Source organism: Gymnoscopelus braueri (genome assembly GCF_963280865.1).
Source record: "Gymnoscopelus braueri genome assembly, chromosome: 9".
In the NCBI taxonomy this organism is placed as follows: Eukaryota; Metazoa; Chordata; class Actinopteri; order Myctophiformes; family Myctophidae; genus Gymnoscopelus; species Gymnoscopelus braueri.
The window spans coordinates 15,917,955-15,942,932 of NC_137610.1; the positions used below are offsets into that span (position 1 = coordinate 15,917,955).

Here is a 24,978-nt window from a genome sequence, read left to right on the forward strand (position 1 = left end):
TTGTACCCACACTAACACGTTTTGGAAGGATGTAGCCTACCTCTGTATATTGTTCATAATGTTGACTCTGGACTTTGGTCTTTACTGGCGAAATGTACTGTTTGGCTTCAATAATAATAGTAATAATGAGGTAAACATAATTAATTATACATAAATCCAAATTTAGTCATTCCAAACCTTCTTTCATTGTGTTTGAGATTGAAGCCAAGCAGTAGCCTACATTAAAACAATTTATGACAAAAAAAAAGAAAGCTACAAGAACTGTCCTTTTGTGTTCACTCTTTAGGCTAATGTTTTCTGTTTGTAAATCCCCCTGGCTCTGATGTTGCTGTATTGTTGTATTAATAACTTCTTTGTTACAATTGTATTGTATTGTATTGTATTGTATTGTATCGTATTGTATGTCATAATTGTTATAAATAAAGATTTGTGATAGATAAAAAAAAAATACACTGGGGCCATGCAGAGCCATTTCTATCTCAATGGCTCAAAAGTCAAAATAACTTGTAAAGATCATTAAATAACTAGCATACTTACAACGTTTCGTTCCCTAATGTTGTAGCCTAATAAAATACCTTTTTGCTGTAAGTGAAGACAGGGTGCAGGATTCCCATTTTTTCCTGTCTCATGCACTGGTTGACTGCTCCTACACAACTGTCCAGTAGGTGTGCAAAAGGACCTTTTTCACAAAAACATCAAGTTAAAAATAGAAAATATTGTTCCTGAAGAAACAATGTGGGCTCGCTTTCAGACAAAAAATAATTGTATAAAAAGTACTGTGTGTGTGTGTGTGCGTGTGTGCGTGCGTGCGTGCGTGCGTGCGTGCGTGCGTGCGTGCGTGCGTGCGTGCGGAGCTTGAAAGAGCAGACCCGTGCGAACTTGCGGCCACAGTGGTATGGGTGACCAATAAACACCATTAGTGTGTATTGGAACACCTGAAAGGCCTAAAGTAAAACTTAAGAACAGTACTTGAGTAAATGTACTTAGTTACTTTGCACTACTTTGACAGGCTAAGCATGAAACAGCCCCAGGTGCACTAATTGCTACAGTGCAGAGGGACATGGGTTGATATAATATATAATGGTCTTAACAATTTACTGTAGCCTTGTGTAACGCCCAGGATTCGGACCAGAGTCTCCCATGGGGAAAGCCAACATCTTAATCACTAGCCTAAAGGTGAATTCCCCCTTGACTGAGGGAGATATTAAGCTTTTGGTCATCAGGCACTACTGCTACACTAGTACATACTACATGAAATATCAACCCCAAAACAAGCACTGGACTAACTGTGGTGGCATATTGGTTTAATTAACTGTTTTGCCACAGATATTTTGTAATAATATATAAAACTAAACAAACAACACCATATGTAGGCTAACATTTCATAAGTTATTTTGAATTTATGTGACAAGACATCATCACAACAAACTTTCATTACACCTGGGTAAAACTGAATCCATCCTCTTTGGGTCCAGTCCTAACCTTAGCAAGGCAGAGAGTTTCACGATCAAAGTGGGTGATAATGTCATCAAAAGAAAGGATGAAATTACCTACCTGGGCTCCATCTTGGAGGCAAACCTCTCTGGTAACAAAAACGCCGAAAAAGTGATCAAAAATGTCAACCGAACAACACGCTATTTGTGGAGTATTGATCACCTAGTCAGTAAGAATACTCTGAAGATTCTTGCAGGGGCCCTCATTCAAGGTCATTATGATTATGCATGCACTTCATGGTATCACAACACCTCCAAGGCCTTAAAAACAAGGCTCCAAACATCCCAAAACAAACTTGTAAGGCTACTTCTTGGCCTCAATCACAGAACCCATCTAACCCCTGCTCATTTTGCTAGGATTGGATGGCTTAGGGTTGAGGACAGAGTACAGCAACTTGCTATGGGCCTGGTCTTCAAGATACACCACAACATTGGGATCCCCCTGTATTTGTCAAAATACTTCAAAAATGTTAATGAAGTCCATGATCATAACACCAGAGGCAGCTCCACTGATCATGTTCAACCCAGATTTGGCTCAACTAAGGGTATGAACTCGTTCTCATGCTATTCATCAAAAATGTGGAATGCCCTACCAAAAGGAGTAAAGGAGTGTAAAACCCTACTCACTTTCAAAACTGCCCTAAAGATACACCTTCAGGAGGCTGCAATTCGAAAATGGCCCCTGTCTAAGTCTTAACCTACCCCTCCCTACCCCCCCCCCCCCTCCTTCATTTTCCTCTTTTGTATATATATATATATTTTTTTTTCTCTCGTCATACCAGTAACCTGAAAGCTGATTGTATGACATTCTGTGTAATAGTGTGTATATCTGCCTGCCTCTTATATTTCATCATGATTTGTGTGCATGGGGTTCTCATCTTAAACAAGCGTAATGCTTAATGAGGGTTTCCAGTTTAGTAGACCTTGTATTGTGAATTTGTACTTCCATGTACTGTTATGTACTGTCATGTACTATTCTCATGTCTTTCTAAATAAACTACATCAATCAATCAATCAATCATCATGCTACTGACACTGCTACCATAGAGTTATAATGGACTATTACATTTTGGGTCTTGCTCTGTTATAATGTATGTATCCTGCCGTAATTACTCCAATAGACGTGCAACCAAATACAAATGCCAACTGGCTTGACCATGGATTCTTGGCTCACTTGGTCGCAGTTTACCAAGGGCGTGTAGGTGTAGGCCTACCATCTGACTAAATAACTCTACTTATCATAGCTTACTGTGTGATACAGTCATCATGCCATGCTGTTTTTGGTTCATTATTGTCATTTGAATTTCTGTGATACCTTATAGTATGTAGCTAGCCACCAACATTTTAGGTTGATTATGTCCTGTCATCAATTTAGAGTTGCTGTAGCCTATACCCAGTGGTGTAAAGTAACTATGTATGTGCTCAAGTACTGTACTTAAGTACAATTCTGAGGTATTTTTTACTTTACTAGAGTATCTTAAATTTTCAGTACTTTTAATTCTACTCTACTACATCCCGAGGCAAATATTATACTTTTACTCCATTGCAAATTTGAAAACCTTAGTTACTAGTTACTGTACTTTGTAGGTTTTGATTATTATTTACAAAACATACATTAACCACTTCAGCCCACATTTCAAAAGATTTGTATACATTTTATACATTTGAAAACTTAATGAGTACTCTCTACCTTTGGTACTTTAAGTATGTTTTGATGCCAATACTTTAGTACTTTTACTCAAGTAAATTTTGAATTCCGGACTTTTACTTGTAACAGAGTATTTCTACATTGCATTATTGATACTTATACTTAAGTAAAACATGTTAGTACTTTTTCCACCTCTGCCCTGTAACGCACTTGGTCAATACATTATTTCAAAGATGCCTATAAAGTTCTCTGTTACAGTATATTTACCTTTAAGGTGTGTGCATGTGTGGGCTTTATGACAACTGTTGAACTGTTTACCACTGTTACCAACTACACCCATGAGTGAAATTTTAACAGGCTAGTACTTTTTAATTATCTATTGAGAGCTGAACTTTACCTATGGTAAAGTTCATTTACCTACTGCATGTGGCGTTTTTTAATATTGATAACGTGTCAATTTTATTAATTTTATTTCTAATGCCCTTCAAATGAGATTTCAACCAGGTTGAATCCTAATGAACTCTGTCAGTAGCCTCTATAGCCTGTTGTCTGCAATACAATTGTTGACATAGTTTTACTGTTAACTATTCACTAGGAATGTTTGATAACAGGCTCAACTTGCAAATTTTTATATTTGAATGTGCAGATCATAAGAAACATGAACATCCTCCCAGACCTACGCTTATTTTTAGCATGGCCATCAGTGTCCGATGCAAACCTTAACCCAGTATAGACACACTTATGTTCAGTGGGAATGGTGGGATATCTTTGACAAGATATCACCAAATAATCATGAACCATCCAAATAAAAATGTATCCGTTTGATCTTTATTTGAAAAATTAAAATAAAGTGCTTTTATATACAATACAATATAAAAGAAAAACAAAACAGTAGTGATGTATGATACAAAAAATACAATTCACAATCTTTTTTTTTTTTTTTACATTGGCAGCTCAATTTACAAAACAACTTTACATAAAAACTGTCTTACTTACAATACATGTTGACAAGAGTCTGAGCAACTTTGCAGTGTCAAAGATAGCAGGCTTGACCATAGTGGTTTTAACAGATGACACTGCAACTCAGCAATAATTGGCATTCGGACCATTTATGCATTTCATGAACCATAAACTTGTTCAGATTTGCGATCAAATAAAATAATGACCTGCACATATTGTACTAAATCACTACCATGTTTATTGTTTTGCACTTGGCAAATGTATTATTGTTCCAACAACCATATCACTAAAAGCTGCCCTTTATTTTTTATTAACAGTCTTAAAAAAAAAGAAAAGTACGGTTTGTGTCTTATTTTGTGTGTTCGCTGGAAGGAAGTGTGTGGGTGGGTGGGTGGTGGGGGGGATCCATGCTTCTGCTTTTGATATTCCCCCTCTGGTCATTCATTTTGATCGCCGGTGGGGATTATGTTTTATCCCTGTTTCTGTTCAGACTGAATACATTTGCATTTCCTTTTGGAAAATGTAGACTGTCTATATATATCACAATTTAACAATTTAATACAAAAATGTAGGCTATGTTAACCACATTAACCCTGGCATCCCTATTTTGGGCAAATTTGTCTGAATCTGTCAATAAACAATTAAAAAATAGCTACAATAGCACATCTATAAACTCATGTGTTGTGCTGCAACACGCTGTGAGCTTATTTGGCTATTTTTGCTATTTGTACAAAGGAGTAAATGGGGTTTAAGTGCTTAAGAAAACGCCCCCACAAATCAAACACCGCCTCAGCCACTTCCATACATGACTGAGTACAGTCCAGTCTTTGATATCTCTACAGAGCCAGTATGTATTGCCATTTACATGAACTGTATCTCAGTACTGTGCTTTAAAAACAATACAGCCAGTGGTTATACTTGTGTGCTATACCGTAAAGAATAAACATTACCCCTGACTAAAGTTGAAGCCACAAAAATAACTTTTTCCAACACATACATTACTGACAAAATTTGCTCACTGCTGTTTTGCTATATGGTCAATTGTGTCATATATAGTATGCGATTCAACTGTGCTACCACCTGGTTATTATAGGTTACTTGTAACAAACATTAGTATTCCAAGAGGCACGTCTCTTGATTATGTTTTGCTTAAAGGCATTGTGGATTTTCCCAAACAGCAGACGTGTCACCAAATACAGAACCGGCTCAGAACTAAGGCTTTCCAATTTCATGTGCAAAACGAATGCATTCTGAGTTAAACGATACGCCTTTGTGCATGTTTGTTTGTTTTGTTTGAAATTGTTATTTTGCTAACCACGTTTAACAAAGACGAAATGAGACTTTAATATAATTGCATTTAGTTGAAAAATGCTTTGAAACCCTATGTACAACAATATATTGTTGTATCGGCTAGCTAGCACATGTTGGACTGTGTGATGAAATTCATTGTCTTAAACTGTAAAGATGGATAGTGGACAGATTCTAATCATAATCAGAAAGCACGTATTATGCCAATTTAGAATGTCAGAATGAGAGAGTTGTTGACTATTTGATCAATCTGTTTTTTGGTTCTTAAAAAAATCTGGTTATATTTCTTCATTCATTAATTCATTCATTCACACAATCCAGGTTGCACGCTCCCGTAAGGGTAAATTTTTACACTTTAAGACTAACTTGCACTCAGGATTTTACTCTGCAGTCAGGTGTCATTGAAACCAGATACCTCCGTTTACAGATATTCAAAACGGTTCATATTGTATGTTGAAAATGTAAGTCTAGAAAAATGAATCCAATATTAATTCATGTAGTGAGATAAATGAACACCTAAAATATTAGTGGTCTGTATTGTGACATAATCAGCGTGCCGAGTACCATACTGGCTCTCATATAGCCAAGATTTCTTTGTGAACAAACTACTGAAAATATATTCAGCCTTGATTCATGGTTCTGTCTGTAAAAGGTTTGTGTCTGGAGTGGACCCTCATCTTTTATCATCTGATTTTGGATGTCAGGCTTTCAGAATGTCCATTATTTTCCTTTGCCTGATAACACAAGAATGGCTAAAATCACTTGCATACTTATGCATGTGCGTGCACGTGCGCACATGTGTGTGTATGTGTGTGCGCGTGTGTGTAATGCCTCTGATCCTCAGTAATGAACAGCGCTGACACCTTTGTGCTTCACACAGTCTCTCAAGGTGAGGGTTGTTCACCTCACTTCACATTATTTGCTTTGCATAGTCTGCCTGTTTCATGAGGAACAGCATAGTAATACCTGGAATGGGGGGGGGGGGGGTTCCATTCATCACACTGGTGAACTCAAACCCTGTTGAATATAGATTCAACCCTAAACATGTCTACTCATTATGGGATATCGTCACAGTTGGGCAGAAAACCTTGTATCTCCGCATTTTTTCCATCCACTTTTTATGTTTTTCCATAAATTCATGCTTTATTATATACTTCATCATATGACAGTGTTGCGCAAAGTAGAAAAAATAGACAATCTACGAGCTCACAGCGCATCGCGATGCGAGCCGTTGTGAGATTGTAGATTTGCTATTTTTGCCATTTTTGATCAATTTTTAAAGATTTTTCGTTTCACTAATAATGCCATGCCCAATATAGGGACGCCAGGTTGAAAGTTGTTAAGTCTGACTGTGTGTTTATAAATATTTAACCAATGCAAAGTATTAACAAGAGCTGGGGACTAAACAATAACTACATTGGATCCATTTGGAACACAGCTTATTTTTTACGTTTCCTGAAACGTAACAGTCATAAAAGGTTTCTGCCCGACAGCGGCGATATACTAAGAAAATACATGTGGGCATACATTTATTTTTCTTTTGATTGGAGTGATGGAGTCTAGTCGAGCCAAAAAAACTAAAACAAAGAAAACATCACTAAAGTAATCCTAGCCAGTGGTCCCTGTTTCTTTCTGACCTCGTATTTGAACGCCATGATGTATTCAAGTCTAAGCATTGGGTATACTAGAATGGATGTACACACAGTGGTTTATAAAAATACCTTTTTTCTTTTTACCTGCCAATAAGTAGTGACTTTGGGTGTGTGCGAATGTTTGCCTACCGACAGTACAGCACACTGTGCATAGGCTCAGTAAAAGACACGGTCTTATAAGATGATGCACATGGGGGGAAAAAAACTAAACCGTAGGTCCGAACTCAGTGGAAACAAAGAAAATCCCGCAATTTTTCAACACGTTACCTGTAGATCATTTGGACGGACTGAGTGGTAACGCTGTGAACTTGCATCACTGAGTCATAGAGGGGCAATAGAGCTTCATCACTTCCACGTAAATGTATGTTACATTCCCTCCGTGAGTACAATACAAATGCTTCCAAAAAACATCTGAAGGCAAACTGGAACTGTTCTTTTTTTAGTTGTGCTTCTAGTGCACTGGAGAAAGAGGGGGAGCATCAAAAAGAATGCAGGAAATGTACACGGACCACAGCGTCAGGAACAAAAAGAGACAAAGTGCAAAATCTGTGTAATGAAATGTCACTCCGTGAAGAGTCCGACGCCTTTCAGTATTCCCTCGTTTAAGTTTTTCTTTTTTTCTTTTCAGCAAGTGCACTCTTTTCAATTCAGTTTACATTTTACAGTTCACAGTTTATCAAAAGCTGTCCTCACACAATGGAGTCTTTAATCTCTGAGCCCAGTCTCACCCGGGGCCGCGGGCATGTAGGAGAGATCTCTACATGGCTCTCTTTCAAGTTCAGAGGCCTTTTCTCTGACTCTGTAAAACTCTTGCTGTTTTCTGGTGAGGAGCACTCATGTGGAGGCGTGCTGCAGATATAGTTGTCATTAAGGGTCTGGTAGCCCTTATGATCAGGGACAGATACTGGCACCGCGTTGCCGTTGAGTGGCAGGTTCTCTGCAGGCTTCCCTACTATCTTGGGCTTCTTCTGCTGTATGTTTGGACACTCCCCCTCCTTGAGCATGGACTTCATGCGGTCCCGGTTTCTATAGACCACAAACAAGGAGAAAACGACCAGGGAGAAAGCAAGGAGGGCACACACCACGATGAGCTCGTTCCAGTAGGTCTTGGTGTTGATCTGCGGCGAGCGCGCCTCCCCTGGCAAAATGGGCTCCTCCTGTGGGACTTGTGGGGTGCGCGATCGACCCGTCAGGGTGGTGCTCTCCTGTTTGGCCTCGCCCCTCACGCAGTAGTTGGCCAACAGTTGTCTGAAGCCCTCTTCCACTGACCAGCACTCGTACGTGTCCTGTCTGTCGGCCTGAGCCACGACAACCAGGCCCCCCTCAGGGCTGGGGTAATGGAAGTGGCCCGAAGTCTCGCTGTACTCCCACCTCCTCTCAGCCAAGTTGGAGCGTAGCTTGCAAGGCAACACTTTGAACGTGTTGGCGGGTATAATGATCACCTGACATGAAGACATTCCTGAAAGAACAGAACAAAACAAACAAAAACTTTTATGCGACGACACATGAAATAAATGTGTAATCAAGAGGTAAATTCAAATGCAGCACATGGGAAGAATCCATACAGTTGTTTTGTGACTTACTTGTAGGTGGGGGTTTAGCAAGCCGCGGGCTGGGCACTGTCTTGTTACAAATAGCTGATGTGTCCGCATCATCGACATCCTGCTGCCAGTGACTGAAAATGCATACATTTTTATTAGAACAATGGGCTTTCCAGAGTTCTCTAGAGTTCTCAAAGTGGGGTCCATTGGGGGTGTTCCAGGGCCCTCCCCACAAAATAAGGAACAGTTTAACCACTCTAATTCTATTTTATACTTAGACTATTCAAAAATAGCTGCAATCAATGCAGCTTTTAGATCTGCTATTATTTTAAACATGTTGAAAAACCATGAAAGATTGTCAAAGAACTTGGAATAACTTCTCTTATTTGGGGCTCTGCAGCCAAATACATACCAATTTTGGGGTCCTTAACATGAAAATGTTTGAGAACCACTGCTTTAAGACCATCTCTCTGCTCGGTCGTACAGTACTGTACATTATCCTGTGTGTAAAGTGCTGTGCAGAGGATGTACACACCTGCCAGGTGGAGCCTGTCTGACATCCATACATTGCCTCCCGGTCCAGGCACAGTACGGGTCCCTGGAGAGCACACACTCCCCACAGCTCTGATAGTTTGTGCAGTTAGCCACTGGGACCTCCACCAGGCCAGAGAAAGTGGAAACGTAAAGCTGGCCCTGTGGAGGACGGATGACCAGGGAAGGGGGAAGGGAAAGAAAGGTGTCCCAGATACAGTCATTGGGGTTACTATTTTCATCCCATCATGTCCAGAACTGGCCTCGATCTCAATACGTTACACTAAACTTTTTCCTCAATACAATTCCATTAGTTTTCATGTGTCTTGTATTTTTTCTTTATCTGTGCAAATCCTGATTTCAATCTCTGTAAATTGCCTGTGTGAGAGGAAAAAAACTACAATAAACAGATTTAAAAAAAAAACCAATTCCATTAGTTTCATGTCTTTTGCACAATAAGCTAAGGGGTGAACTGCGTAACAGAGCAGAGTTTAGAGAGGGCAACATTCATAAAGTCTCACATGCTGTTTAAAGCCCATCTGTTTGTTGCTCCCCAGAGAGAACGTTGCATGTAATTATCTCGATGGACGTGAGAGCCGCCTTTAGGCGGCAGCTCTTCATGGCTCATGGAATCCCTAAGCTGCCAATAAAGGCATTTAGTGGGCTTGTTATTACTTCCCACTATGAGAACACTTCCAGAAATTATCAGGGCAACATACCTTCTCAGAGTCCAGCTCAATGTGTTGCACCGGTTGGGAATCAGGGAAGAGCACCATCTCCTCAATTATGTGCATTTTGTTCTTCACGTTGATTGCTTTGTGAATCTTCCCTTCATCTACAAAAGGTGAGATATGTTTTGTAAAGAGCTGCAAAGACATATAAAATGCGATCACAGGGGTGGTGATGAATTGGCCAGGAGGGTGCTTTAAAGTTCCCCACCTGTGCCGATGAAGAGCACATTGTAGGCTTTGTGCATGGCCTGGACGCGGTGGACAGCAATCTGCGTGTAGCGCACGTTGCGCTTCAGCAGGAGAGGCTGACTTCGTATCACGCTGTCCATCAGGAAGTGGTCTTTGACGAAGTTCAGCACCTTGTCAGGCATGTGGAGCGACGATGGGATGTTCTGCTCTCTGGCAGCGTTAGTGATGCACTGTGGAGGCAACACACCCTTTATTCTCACACATTCTCATGACAGAATAACACTACCAATGGCAATAGTATATAGCTACAACCTCCTGCCCATCTCCGCTGTCTCATCAATGGGTTATATGTTTGTGCGATTTCGATTGATTGGCCTGTGATAAACCTGCCAGGAAATGAAAGCAGCGACACAACGATAAGAATCAGAGTCTTACGGGAATGGGGGGGGGGGTTGGGGGGACAGATAGCTGCTCGAGCACTGATCTTCAGCAAAGATTGAGGACGTGGCTGATGAGCAGGAGGAAACACAATCTTGCACCACACATGGCAGACTAAAGTTACATTTTTCTCATTACTGTCACCAGCAGTAACTGTTCGGTTTGCCCAGCAGAGGACAGTAACTCACCGCTCCAGGTCGGGGCTCAGGGACAGGGTGGTTGTAGGTGTACCACTGCTGGGTCTCCCGGTTCACTTCCCGGTAACGGCCGTTGAAAGCCTTCTCCACCTGGTCCATGGTGAAGGAACACACAGCAGAGCTACCTGACGCCCCTTTATACCTTTGAAGACATAAAGCATCGTCTTAGCATTGGCTCTGCATACAACGGCCATGGAAAATACTTATTTCTGATTGGCTAGCAGGATATCGGGGCACAATAATGTGCGATAATGCATGATAAGGTGCTCTGATTTAATTAAGAAAATGTACTTGGTGGAGGCAATTCGCCTCTGCCTTGTCCATTATCTTCCAATATCACAACATCTCGCTGTGCGTTATCTCTTACATATTCCCCTTTTATTCTGCTTGGTATGTTAGAATGAAAGTTGAATTAAACAGGACAAAATGTGACTCAGGTCCTATTGTAGAGTGACCCATTCATCATGTGAAACACTTCTTTGTTTGAGAAGAATTTTATAACCCTGATATACTGCAGATAAGGAGCTATTCTTTTTTCTTTCTTTCTTTTTTACCTTTCCTGAATACAAACCTATTAAATGCCATTACATTTCACGTCTGTGAAATGGATTTAAGTGTAGAGAGCTCACCACTGAGACGTGAATACTCCGTAGAACACAGTGGACTTCCAGTCTTCAGGGCTGGGTGTCAAGACAAACATGTCCTGGATGATGTTGAAGGGGAAGCCATCGTCAGGCAGAGAGCACAACAGCTGGGCCTTAAGAAACGTGGTCCATTTCTTTTGCAGGACTCTTTCCCCTCCTTGGTCACCCTGCAACAGAAATAAAAGTCATCTTTAAAGGGGCCGCTCTCAATCTAACCAGCAGAGGGTGCAAGCACACAACGTTGACACCTGTCTGTAGTCGAACTGTCACTGCTGAGAACTGCATAATCTCTGTAGTTTAAAATCTCTATGCAAAAATACAGCATCGGACATATGCTGGGCATTTCTATGATCAGTCCCCCTCATTGTGACCATAAACAAAGAGCACTTAAATTGCCATAAAGTACAGTACAGCTGTATGAATTGACTTGATTGAAAAAAATTGCCTCCCAAAGGGAAAACCATGGCAAGCAAAACAGACTGTGCCCATAGATATCACTTAACGCAGTAGACTTCTAGGAAAAGGAAACAGTATGCGCGGTTGGAACCTGGCTTGTATACAAAACATTACAGGCATTGGGAAGGGCAAATGCTTTTAAAAGAAAATGGAAAAAGGGCACTGCTCTTAGACAATGCTTTTTCACTGACACTACTTCTCTGGTGCCTTTGGCACCAGCCTGCCCACTAGTCTGTGGGACACAGCCTCGCTCTCATGCTCTCTTCCAATGAGAAACCTTTAAAAGAATGGGGGCTAACTACATCATGGAGCCTCAATGAGAGAGTGATTGCATATGGGCCATGAATGCTAAACATGAACCTAAGTTATATTTCACTGGGAATTATGGGCCTTAAGGCTACATTAGGTGACGCTGAACGTTATTCCTACATCAGCCATAAATAAGTGCCTGTTTTCTTTATGAAAGGACATTGGATTAGAAGGGAGGATGATCAACCGTGTATCTACCGTCTGTTTGCACTCAGTCCATGGCAGCAATTACTCCAATGTTTGTCAAGCATAGATCTGAAGAGAACTAAACAGCTGATAAGTAGTTTTAAAAACATGCGTATCAAAGCGAAAGACTACAGTAAGTAAGCAAGACTACACAAAAAAAACAAGTCTACAACATGTAGCATCATTTGTGTTCTCTTTTAGTATTGCATCTATCAGAGGAAATGACAGCCTAGGATGGAAAGGGAAATGACACGTGACTGATGCTGAGCTTCTGAACCATTACTTTCTGTAGCAGGAGAGCCAGTTAACACATTCCCTGCCAGAGGTTTTTTTTTATTTTACTTCCCCCAGTGCCAGTGTTTAATTTTTTTTTACACAGGAGCCGAGATACAGGATTTTAAAGTAATAAGTTAACCAAGGAGTGAATGGAGCTAGAAATCTTTGGATCGTGATATCTCTGGTTCTATGTGGATAAATTGAAGCTGCTGGATACTGTTGTACAGTTGAGGAATGGAGGTGGTTGCCTTTTAGGATAAATGTAAATTTGTTGAAGTAATTTTGTGGGCCCAAAATGCAGCTGTCCTCACAACACCAAAACATGTGAGTGGTCTTCCTTCAAAGAACATCTGAGCAGATTTCTTCTTAGAAAATGAATGAATAAAAAATGAGTCCTCTGTGTGAAATAAAGGCCAAAAGTGGTCAGAGAAAACAGTAACTAGTAACTAGTTTGAATGTAGAACAAGCTATGACAGCTACATACAGTAGGTTACACCTTCAAAAGAGCTGCTAATGTATCTGCTGCAAGGAGGAGACGGACAGAGCAGGAGGTGTGCGTATGTGTATGTGTGTTGGAAGTGAGTGTGTGTGTGTAGTGTGTGTAGTGTGTGTAGAGTGTGTGTGTGTGTGTGTGTGTGTGTGTGTGTGTGAGATGTCTGCGAAACCGTGATCAGGCAGTCTGTCACAGCTGTTGCTCAACTCCGTCATCCTGCCGCTGACAGACGAGGGCAGGCGCACAGTAACGCACGCCAGTGCTTGTAGTACACCGTTCACGCACGCGCCCGCTCACTGGGCCGGAGCCCCCTTTTCCTTCAAACCAAATTCCTATGTTAAAAAGGGTTATACTCGTGGATGGCAGACTTTGGCAGTAAACGGGTGTATTTTTCATCAACGGTTATACTCGTGATTGGCAGGTAAAGTGTTAATGAGCAACATACATTCTCTGCTCCTTCTGCCCGAACAGAACTTTACGATTTAGTGCCACGCTGTACATAAACGTACTGTGGAATAATTGTGGCCAATCCCTCCCGCTCATTAACCCCATGAGGGCATCCACTGAACAGCCCCAAAGGCTGTTGAAAAACCCATGAAGAAGCAGGTATTAGGGCTCAATTCTGGGAACATGAACAATAGGTTCCATGGGAGCGTTATATGCTTTGTTTTGCCCCAAAACACTGTTTATGATTCCACAGCAAGCCTCAATGAAGTGGAACTTGTGTACTAAACACCTGAGTGAACAACAGAGCTGCAGCAACGACCATGAGTCAAACGCTGGATTAGGAAGGAGAAAGATAGGCTTGAACCGAAGATAATAATTGATTTGTGTAAATATCACTGTTCCTTATATAACTCCAACTAAGTGACGCCATCTGACCTCTGCTGCAATTTCCATCCTTTTTTACTGTCATTGTATTTTATGTCACAGCTAATTTGTTTATTCTATTTTGTATTCATTTCAATACTCCAACCAGATCAAAAGCTTTTACAGGAGGAGTGTCACTTTGTTTGTCATTTTCCTTTGTGAGCCATAGTATTCTGTACCAAAACAATTTATGTACACTACATTTTTACTGTGTTTGTCTTGAGGTTAATCTCGCAAACCACAGGACAAATCACTCAACACTAAATTCCTTGTGCCCGCTGCCAGCAAGCCAAGGAAGTACCTTCATGCGATAATAACTTTAATTTTATAATGTCAGATTGAGCTGAAACCTTGCCAAAACATGGAGTCATACTGTATGTCATAGATTACATCATAGATAATGTCACAGGTTTGCCACGTGAAGTCTCTGAGGTCCACACGAAGCCATGCCGTTATTGGACCACATCTTGTTTAGCTACAGTATATCTCATGCCAAGCATAAATATGTTCCATGTATATTATTTTATGAGCATAATCATATTTACTACAGTAGAACCACGCTCATAATGTGTTATGACACGGTAGTGATTTATAAGCCACTATACTTAGAATGTTCTAAACAAGACATGTACAGTACTTTAAAGGGACACCGATGTTTCTTTAACTTTCTGAATTGCAAAGCTACCGTACCTTAGAAAGATCACCGTTTCTCAACGTGGGGTCCGGGGACCACCAGAAGTCCAAATGGACGTTAATACGTATGTAACTCTGAGAGATAAATTTGGTTCCATTTGTACACACTCAGAGTTAACCACTTAAACTTGAATTGAATATATGTTCTTTTTTAAAGTGAACATTTGTAACTCAAATCTTTGCTTCTGGGGATTCTGTTAACAGTTTTCTGATAAACTATTGTTTCTATATCAGTGGTTCTCAAACCTTTTCATGTCAAGGACCACCCAAAATGATATGTAATTGGCCGCGGACCCCCCAACTGAAAATATTTTGTTCCATGGACCCCCAGAAGCAAAGATTTGAGTAAAAAAAAAGATGTATATTCAAAGATTTGCACACATTTTCACAATTTAAAAACAATAGCCAAAGTATAAAATAATGGTTTAAGTGGTTACACAGGTTAATATATGGGTTAAATAAACACTGAGAATTTTACAGTGTACTGTAGATTGGGGTCCCCGAGATTAAAAAAAGAAAAAAGGTTTCAACGGGTATCCGTGTCCGTAATACATATCAAACTGAGGAGCCTTGAAATGAAAAAGGGTTGAGAATCTCTGCCTCAGATCAAATGTACTGTATCAGTGTACTGCAGTGTGTAAATAGAAAAGAGCCAGAGATGTATTCAACACACTGAGCCTGCTTTCTGACTGTGAATTATGGCTGTGATTGACAGTTGGGCTCCACCATCTTCCTGGGGGTTTATGTCTGATGTCCTGCCTGCTTCTGACAGCAGGGTAACTGTCAGGAGAAACACCTGGGGACAGCCCAGCCACTTCTCTACATTCTGTGGGCACTGGCCGTCTGCTTGTACATACAAAAAGTGAGTCAAATCAACACTCGCGTTTTTACTGCATGTGTGTGTGTGTGTGTGTGTGTGTGTGTGTGTGTGCGCGTGCGTGCGTGCGTGTGAGATCAATACGGAAAATACTGGACATTGTAAATCATGTCACTTATCAGTTCTCTTTTTCAGTCATTATAGGTGAATAACTTCAAAAACTCCTACTGTGTGACTTTTTCCAATAAGATTTGATATCTTTCACTGGTATATTTTTCACAGTAACCATTCATGTGTTTTTTGACTACTCTAAACACAATTTTTAGTCACACTTGTCTGCCCCTGACACTCATGCCTAATGACGCATGCACCGGAAATGTATTTAGTTTAAAGTTATTGCATACTGCTTCTGGCAACGTTGTTGCTTGCCAAAACATATTCAGCACTAGGACCCTGCAGCATCCATTTTGGAGAGGTATTTCCGTGGTTTTGTTTCGAACAGAATTCTGGGAATTGCAGTTCTAACAGACCATAGACCATAGACAGACACTAAACAGATCTGCTACTAGAGATGACTTTAATTTTAGAAAGTATTCACATTTTCTAAAACAGCAGATCTAAAAACACGTTGCAGGGGAAATTCTGAAATCACATTTGTTACTAAAACTGTGTTGCCCCTGGCTCTATTGATAGTTCTAATTAAGGGTGATGAAGGGCTCTGGTGCTTCCAATATGTTTGTTATGATCTGGCTGCAAAGCCCAGTGAGTCATACCACAACTTCTCATAACCCTCACAGCTGCAGCTCTTCAGTGGAATCTGTCAAAGTGTAAAATGAAAAAGTAAAAAAGTAAAAAAAGAAATAAAAAGAAACAGCTATGAAGAAAGGTGTCTTTGATGTTACAAGGCAGCCTGCGTCGCCAGCAGACACAATTGAGGAATTCAAAGCAAAGAGGGAGGTGTGCATTAAACTGTCAGTGAGTGTTTGTCACTCTCCTTGGGCTGCGGTAGATGAGGCAATGTCACCATCTCGTGTGTGACATTCTGTGACAATCTGATTATCAAGACCTTCAGGATATTGATGATCATTTACAATCTTTGCAGAGCAAACAATCAGCAGCCAATAATATAAGAAATTCTCAAATTTAAAAGCACTGAATATGTATACAGTATAACTGTATATACACAATGTTGTGGTAATCCATCTATGTGCAAAGGGTCTGGTGGTGCAGTCATCCCGAGCCGTTTGTGAATCCTGTCTGAATGCTAATATTTGGTGAAATATGATAAGAATAGAGGGTGGAGTGGATCTGGTGGAGAGGGCTCGGGCAGAGGAAAACACGCGAGAGGAATGTTTTTCTGTAATGAGAGATCCTGCGTCAGGCCAAAAAGACTGCATGCTGCACCACCCTAAATAAAACACATACAGCTGTTCAGCAGCGCATGCTATGTGAGAATATAAACACGCACACATCCTCCTCCCTGTCTGTCTTTTCTCTATTTACCTCACGCACGCATGCACACACAGACACATGCTTATACACACAGCAGATGCCCAAACACACAAATGCAATTTATCTGTCTATGACAGAATAGTGATGGGCAGAATGGTTACCATGTCTTGTTCGAGAGGAGTAACAGACCCATGTTCTACCCTTAGTTGAACGGTATCCACCGAGGCATAGCTCACCTTGCACACGCGAGCAATGCGTGACACGATGGTGTTGTCAAAGAAATCAAACTCCTTCCCTGCTTCGCTGAAGAAGAAGTAAATCTTATCATCATCACCCACTGGGTTGCCCTTGGGCAGGCTCTCCTGTATGTAGGCAGAGCCCACAAAGGCCGGGTCTGAAAGAGTAAACACAATGGTTTTAGATGTCAGCTCATGCCCAGGGGGGCAGAGAAGTCCCTATTCCCCGTGACGTCAAAATACTCCATGCAACTGGCAAATAGCAGGAGGAATTCTGCTATCAGCAGCACGAGGGCAAGTCCTGCACAGTAAAATAGTCAATGTTCATTTAACTCTGAGAGTATATTACTGTGTAGAAGAGCTATTTCAACAGCATCAATTAATTTCATCATAGTTACCCAAGTGAAAAAAAAATATACTAAATATATTTTTCAGAAGTATACTTAATATACTATTTTTGTACTTTTTATAAATTACATTTAAATTGTCTTATTTTGGAAAGACTTAAGTAGTACTTAGTATATTAAAAGTTGAACTAAATATATGCTAAAACATATCTTTAATATACTTTTATGTACTTTCCCCCCCCAAAAAAATACAATTTAATTACAAATGTACTTATCTGAAGTACAATTGCTGAAGTATACTTTCATTACATTTATAGTGCATTACAAATACATATCAAGTACTAAATAAATATATATAGAGTATATAGCAATTATACCTAAAATATACAATCAATGTATTACAAATGTACTTGGAGTATAAAATAAATGAATTTGAAGTATACTTTTAATAGTTTCAAGTATACTATCAATTTAATAATAAAGTATTTAAACTACAATCCAAATGTGCTAAAATATACTTTCAATGTAATAATAATGTATTTAAACTACAACTCAATTTAACTAAATGTACAGTTAGTTAATTTAGAATATACTATTATTACATTGAAAGTATATTTTAAGCATAATTGCTATGTACTCTATATTTATTTATTTAGTACTTGATATGTATTGGTAATACACTATAAATTGAATGATAGTACACTTTAATGACATCAGCAAAACTGTACTTCAGATACTATAAGTATATTTGTAATTAAATTGTATTTTTTTGGGAGGGGAAAGTACATAAAAGTATATTACAGATATGTTTCAGAATATCTTTAGTTCAACTTTTAATATACTAAGTACAACTTAAGTCTTTCCAAAATAACACAATTTAAATTTGGGATAATAATGCATTTAAACTACAACTCAAATTAACTAAAAGTACACAGTTAGTGAATGTAAAATATACTATTATTACGTCGAAAGTATATTTTAGCACATTATTGTCATAGTTTAACTACATTATTATTACATTAATAATGTACTTGAAACTTTTAAAATTATACTTAAAATTCATTGTTTTAACACTCCAAGTACATTAGTAATGAATTGATAGTATACTTGCAACTATTAAAAGCATACTTCAAATGCATATATTTAATACTCAAATTATATTTGTAATACATTGATAGTATACTTGAAACTATTAAAAGCATACTTCAAATTAATTGTTTTAACACTCCTAGTATATTTGAAATAAATTGATAGTATACTTGAAACTATTAAAAACATACTTCAAATTCATTTATTTTATACTCCAAATATTTTTGTAATACATTGATAGTATATTTTAAACATAATTTCTATATACTCAGTATATAGTTATTTAGTAATCGATATGTATTGGTATTGCACTATAAATGTAATGATAGTATACTTTAATGATCATCAGCAAAAGTGTACTTGAGATACTGTAAGTATATTTGTAATTAAATTGTATTTTTTGGGGGGCAAAAGTACATAAAAGTATATGAATGATATGTTTTAGCATATCTTTAGTGCAACTTTTAGTATATTAAGTACAACTTAAATGTTTCCAAACAACATCATTTAAATTGAATTTTATAAAAAGTACAAATGAGTATATTCAATATACTTCTGAGAAATGAAATTTAATATGTTTTCAAAATTAACCTACACGAATGGAAGAGCAATTTAACGTGGAGGCTTGTGGTTTAGTTGTCTGTAAGAGCCATGACAATTCTCGGTTGGTGCAACCATCAACAACACACTCACGTTATATGCAAGGATGGGAAAAGGGGAGAGAGACTGACTAAACAAACAGACATTTACACTCATGGTTTTACTAACAAATTACATAAAATACCATAAATCACCAAATAGCACCACAACAAAACACTAAAATCAATGACCCATAGCATAACCCCACTACGCATTCCCATATTCAAATAATAACACAAATAGGAACAATAACACACATTTCCCAGCTTGCACTGGGGCGCATGCTGGGAAATGGACTTCCTCTAGCCACCATAAATGTAATGATAGTATACTTTAATGACATCAGCAAAAGTGTACTTCAGATACTGTAAGTATTGTAATTAAAGTATATATATATATATATTTGATTAAATTAAAATGTGCTTTTCAAAAGTGTATTCATATAATGTTTAATTTTTGTTTAACTTAAGTACATTTAATGTTAAATATATTTTAAATTATTATAGTATATGTGCTTTTACAGTATATTTATAGTAGATTATCCTCAATATGCATTTATTTTAAGATATACTATAATATGCTTATTAAAAGTATACTTTTCACAAAAACTATTTAAAATATGTTCAAGTATATATTTTTGTAAGTATGTTAAAGTCTATTTTATTGAAGTTTCACTTAAGTACTACTTCCTAAAAGTACACTTTTCTTTAGTGCATTTATAGTATAAGGCTGAAAGAATATACCGAAAAAGCATTATACTTAAAGTTTGCTTTAGTATACTTTTTAAGTATACTATTTTGAATATGTTCCTGGATGCTATTAGTAATATACTTCTTAATATTATACTTGTAATATACTTGTTTTAAAGTGCATTCAATATATATTTCTACAAAGCACATTAAATACTAACATAAATTAATTTGTAATTTAGCACATTTCTTTTTAAGTTTACTAATGTGCTTTGTAGAAATATATATTAAATGCACTTTAAAACAAGTATATTACAAGTATAATGTTAAGAAGTATATTACTAATAGCATCCAGGAGTAATGTACTTCTTAATATTATACTTGTAATATACTTGTTTTAAAGTGCATTCAATATATATTTCTACAAAGCACATTAAATACTAACATACATTTATTTGTAATTTAGCACATTTCTTTTTAAGTTTACTAATGTGCTTTGTAGAAATATATATTAAATGCACTTTAAAACAAGTATATTACAAGTATAATGTTAAGAAGTATATTACTAATAGCATCCAGGAGTAATGTACTTCTTAAAATTATACTTGTAATATACTTGTTTTAAAGTGCATTCAAAATGTATTAGCACATTAGTGAACTTTTTTTTTTAAATGCTAAATTACAAATTAATTTATGTTAGTATTTAATGTGCTTTGTAGAAATATATATTGAATCCACTTTAAAACAAGTATATTACAAGTATAATGTTAAGAAGTATATTACTAATAGCATCCGAGAACATATTCATAAATAGTATACTTATAAAGTATACTAAAGCAAACATTAAGTATAATGCTTTTTCAGTATATTTTTCCAGCCTTATACTATAAATGCACTGATGAAAAGTGCACTTTTACGAAGTAGTACTTGAGTGAGATTTCAATACAATAGGCATTAACATACTTACAAAAATATATACTTGAACATATTTTAAATAGTTTTTGTGAAAAGTATACTTTTAATTAGTATATTATAGTATATCTTAAAATAAGTGCATATTGAGGATAATTAGCTATGAATATACTTTAAAAGCACTTAAAATATAATAATTAAAAATATATTTAACATTAAATGTACTTAAGTTAAACTAAAATTAAACAGTATATGAATAGACTTTTGAAAAGTACATTTTTATTGAATTAAATATATATTTTTGTTTAGTTCACTTTTAACAAATGTGCTAAATGACAAATTAATTCATGTTGACATTTAATGTGTATTGTAGAAATATATTTTTGAATGCACTCTGATTATATTTGCTAAATATATTTTTGCAAAAATGCATTGTTAGTATGCTTTGACAAAAGTTCAAATTGATAATTAACATACTTATTGTGCTAAAAGTATACTTTAGCACAAAAAAAATACATTTTTTTTTCACTTGGGTACAGCTGATTGACATTTAACTATGGCTTATTTGGGAGAAACTATCACTGCCTGTATAGTTGTGTAAGACGTACACATACTGTATTGCAGCCATGTGACCGTGGAGCATTACCTTGTAGCCAGTTCAGCGAGTTTTCTGTTTTTAGAGCCGTTCCTTGACCGAGGCTCTTGTAAATGATGGGTTCATTTCCTTGGAAATTACTGACTGTACCAGCATACAGCTCTCCATCTGCAACAAACACAGGAGAACCAGGGTTAATCATACTCTGTTTACCAACACAGGATGGGCCTCTGTCTGCGTCATGCACGCTAATGTGATCCAGAAGCTGTATCTCTGTTTGTTTGTATCCAGTGAAAAACATGAACTCGGAATTAATGCCAATCACCTGTATCCAGTTACAGTACGTTACTAGATTTCCACAGAGCTCCCTAAAGAGGTTTTATTTCTAGAAATTCCTGACATCTTATAGGGTGTGTTCGACCTACCAGCCATAATGGCGGTGGACTTGTAATCAGGGTTGAAAGGACAACGGCTGCGTCCATCCTCTGTAACAATTTCCCCGGTCTGGCTCCTCACGAGAGAGAAGTCTGTTGTGTTCTGGAAATCATGCACACACATGCAAGGAAAGAACACACACACACACACACACACACACACACACACACACACACACACACACACACACACACACACACACACACACACACACACACACACACACACACACACACACACACACACACACACACACACACACACACACACACACACAGATCTTAGTTGAAAAGTACAGTTGAAACTTACAGTACACTTGACCACAATCCTTTGGCCACTTGGCCCACTTAAGCATCCTGACCCAAATGAAGGGGTGGTTCAGACTCTCTTGGGTTATGGTTCAAGCTCAGGTCGTGCTTGTATGTTTGTCAATTATTGTGGGACATAATAAAAGGCCTTGATAGAGTGATGAAAAGACTGCAAACCGCTGTACTGTGCTTTGTCTGACTCGATTTTCCACAGTGAAATCTTATTGTCCGACTGATTCAATTTAAGACTGCTGGTTCTGTCTGTGTGGGCAGAGCCTCAGCCAGTGCTCCAACTAAGGGAGCTCAGAAGTACCTGGAACTCTGGGTCAGAGCCCCTGTGCTAACAACGGGTCTCTCCATTCCCTAAGTGTTCTCTGTCTCATATCCAAGTAAAGCAAAGGGGATCAGGAGGAACAACTAACAGTATATGTCGACTGCGGCTGTTAATATTCCAAAGTGGAAAATATGCAGCCTTCAAGGAGACACATTGGATAGTCCTTGGGAAGAAAAAAAAAGATCTGAGCACAACAGTTCAATTCATCCACCACAAGCTGCACGTCTTGCTTGACAATGCTGAGTTCTCCCTGCACACACTCACACTCTCTCTCTCTCTCTCTCTGGTTCAGAATACACGGTGGAGCTGCATTTAAAGCATTAATTGAAAAAAGTCAATCAATCAGATTGACTTTTTTATTGACAGAAAAGCATTACTGTATGTACAAACATTTGATTGCACACAGTAGTCAAATGAATGACATTAAAAAGGCCAAGAGCTTAATATTTCCATTGTGGTCCTGACATTCGAGTATACAGGGGGCGGAGTTGCATATAGGGATTACATACAATAATAAAAATACACATAAAAAACATTTACGCATAAACAAATGAAATACAATGTCACCCCATCAGGCAAAGCTGTGTCACATTGCACACTTACTATGTATGCACAGATGGGACTGAAGGCATACGTTCCGCACACGTAGAGATGAGTGCTGTTCACATGCAGCAAGATCTTGATGTAGTTGAAACAGTCCGTCTGTGTTGGAAACACGGGAGAGAGAACAACAACAGAATGATGACTCTGAACACCCTTATCCACTTCACACATTCGTCAGAGATACTCAGATGAAATAGGGGCTGCCCTTCTACCATTTTAAACCAATTTCACCCTGGCATTCCTATTTTGGGCATATCTTTATAGTCAATGTCATTATTATGTCAGCATTTTCAAAAATAGCAAAAATACCAGATGCACATGGTCACAACGCATCGTAATGCGACACGTTTTGAGCTGATAGAATGGCTATTTTCACGTGGCACTGTCGTCCTATGAAGTGGTTAAGTGCATTTCCAAATCACATGACTGTAATACATTTTCTCCAAATAGGCTGGGAGGTCCACTTGATGGATTAGGCTGATCTCATCAACATCTCAGCCCTATGAGCCTCCATCCGCTTCCCCTCTCTTACCTATTATTATTATTGTTTTATTTTTTAATATTTATTTTTATACAAAAAGGAAACGCATACACACACATACATACAGCTCAAGTCTCTAGATACATTATTAGCATTTTCACATATTTGGTCCATAGGGGTATAAACTAGCATTCAGCGGATCTATAAGTTTGCATAGAGTTGCAGATAGTTGGTTACGTAGAACATTCAACAGTAATAATCGTCAGAGTTTTAGAGCAGTAGACAAATATTCATATTAAAATTAAACATGACAGTGACAACCAGTTGTCTTCATACCCTCTCTTACTTATAATATGAATCAACCACACATCAAACTGATGCTATTCCTACAACTACATCTTGCTAAATAAAAATGGCCAAGTAATATGGTACAGTTTATCTTAGTACTAGCTGGGTACCCAGTGTTGCCTGGGTTGGATTATTGCGTGGGTGGAATAAGCCTAAAGTACAGTACGAGGCCAGTCTATGATGTAAGTCATTTATGACATCAGTGCTATGACATCCAGCAGCTCCATTTGGACACACACACACACACACACACACACACACACACACACACACACACACACACACACACACACACACACCAAAAAAACTAAACAAAGGTCAGCCTGCAAACAGGTGAGGATAACCTTCAGGCCCAGCCAACAGGTAGCTGGGCCTGTCAATGCTATGTGGGCCAAGTGAACTCGGCTACATGAGTTTCTACACCAGCAGTTCACTTGCCTGCAAGTTTTTGCCTTTGAAGCTGCACTCGTCTCTGTTCCTCTCTGGAGTGCTCCATGTTAGCTGCAGGAGGGGAAAGGGTTTGAGTCACAGAAGAATAAACCTGCGTGCTGCGCCTTGTCATATTAACATTGCACCTGTGGGGGTGATATACTGTATGTGTATATGTTTATGTGTGTGTGTGTGTGTATATATATGTATATATATATACACAGTACATACTGTATATTGTCACTGTCGGGTGGAAACCTTGTATCTCCGTATCTAACATCTAAACTGTTTTTTCTGTAAATGATTGCCCTACTTTGTCATACTATAGTGTCATACAAAAGTAGCAAAAATAGCTGATCTGCAAGCTCGTAACGATAGAACGTGTAGTGAGCTTGTAGATCTGGTATTTTTGCTATTTTAGATTTTTACATTTTTAAGTGAAAGTAAAAGTGGTTAAGTGTGTCAGTGGGATTTATACATATTTAACCAATGAAAAATATTAACAAGAACCTGTGACTAAATAATACCTACACTTGATGCATTGGAACCCAGGTTAATTCCATTTCCTGAAAAGTCACAGTTTTTGGACATACAAGGTTTCCAGCCGACAGCGACGATATGCATGAACTATGCAGACATACTGTATATA

At 38.2% G+C, this 24,978-nt stretch overlaps 1 protein-coding gene across 1 annotated transcript in view; it reads right to left on the reverse strand.

Annotated features, from left to right (window-relative positions):
* Positions 1-3,947: 3,947 nt before the first annotated feature.
* Positions 3,948-24,978, reverse strand: part of sema4ba (sema domain, immunoglobulin domain (Ig), transmembrane domain (TM) and short cytoplasmic domain, (semaphorin) 4Ba) — a 53,345-nt gene continuing 32,314 nt past the window's right edge. Inside the window, exons 4-15 of the mRNA XM_080438299.1 lie at positions 24,339-24,401; positions 23,072-23,170; positions 21,817-21,928; positions 21,443-21,559; positions 17,121-17,278; positions 11,318-11,499; positions 10,680-10,830; positions 10,073-10,283; positions 9,853-9,968; positions 9,138-9,295; positions 8,645-8,736; positions 3,948-8,520 (exon numbers count right to left, since the gene is read on the reverse strand). Coding sequence (XP_080294425.1) covers positions 7,751-8,520; positions 8,645-8,736; positions 9,138-9,295; positions 9,853-9,968; positions 10,073-10,283; positions 10,680-10,830; positions 11,318-11,499; positions 17,121-17,278; positions 21,443-21,559; positions 21,817-21,928; positions 23,072-23,170; positions 24,339-24,401 — 2,229 coding nt within the window. The 3' untranslated portion in view covers positions 3,948-7,750. The remainder of the gene's footprint in view (positions 8,521-8,644; positions 8,737-9,137; positions 9,296-9,852; positions 9,969-10,072; positions 10,284-10,679; positions 10,831-11,317; positions 11,500-17,120; positions 17,279-21,442; positions 21,560-21,816; positions 21,929-23,071; positions 23,171-24,338; positions 24,402-24,978) is intronic.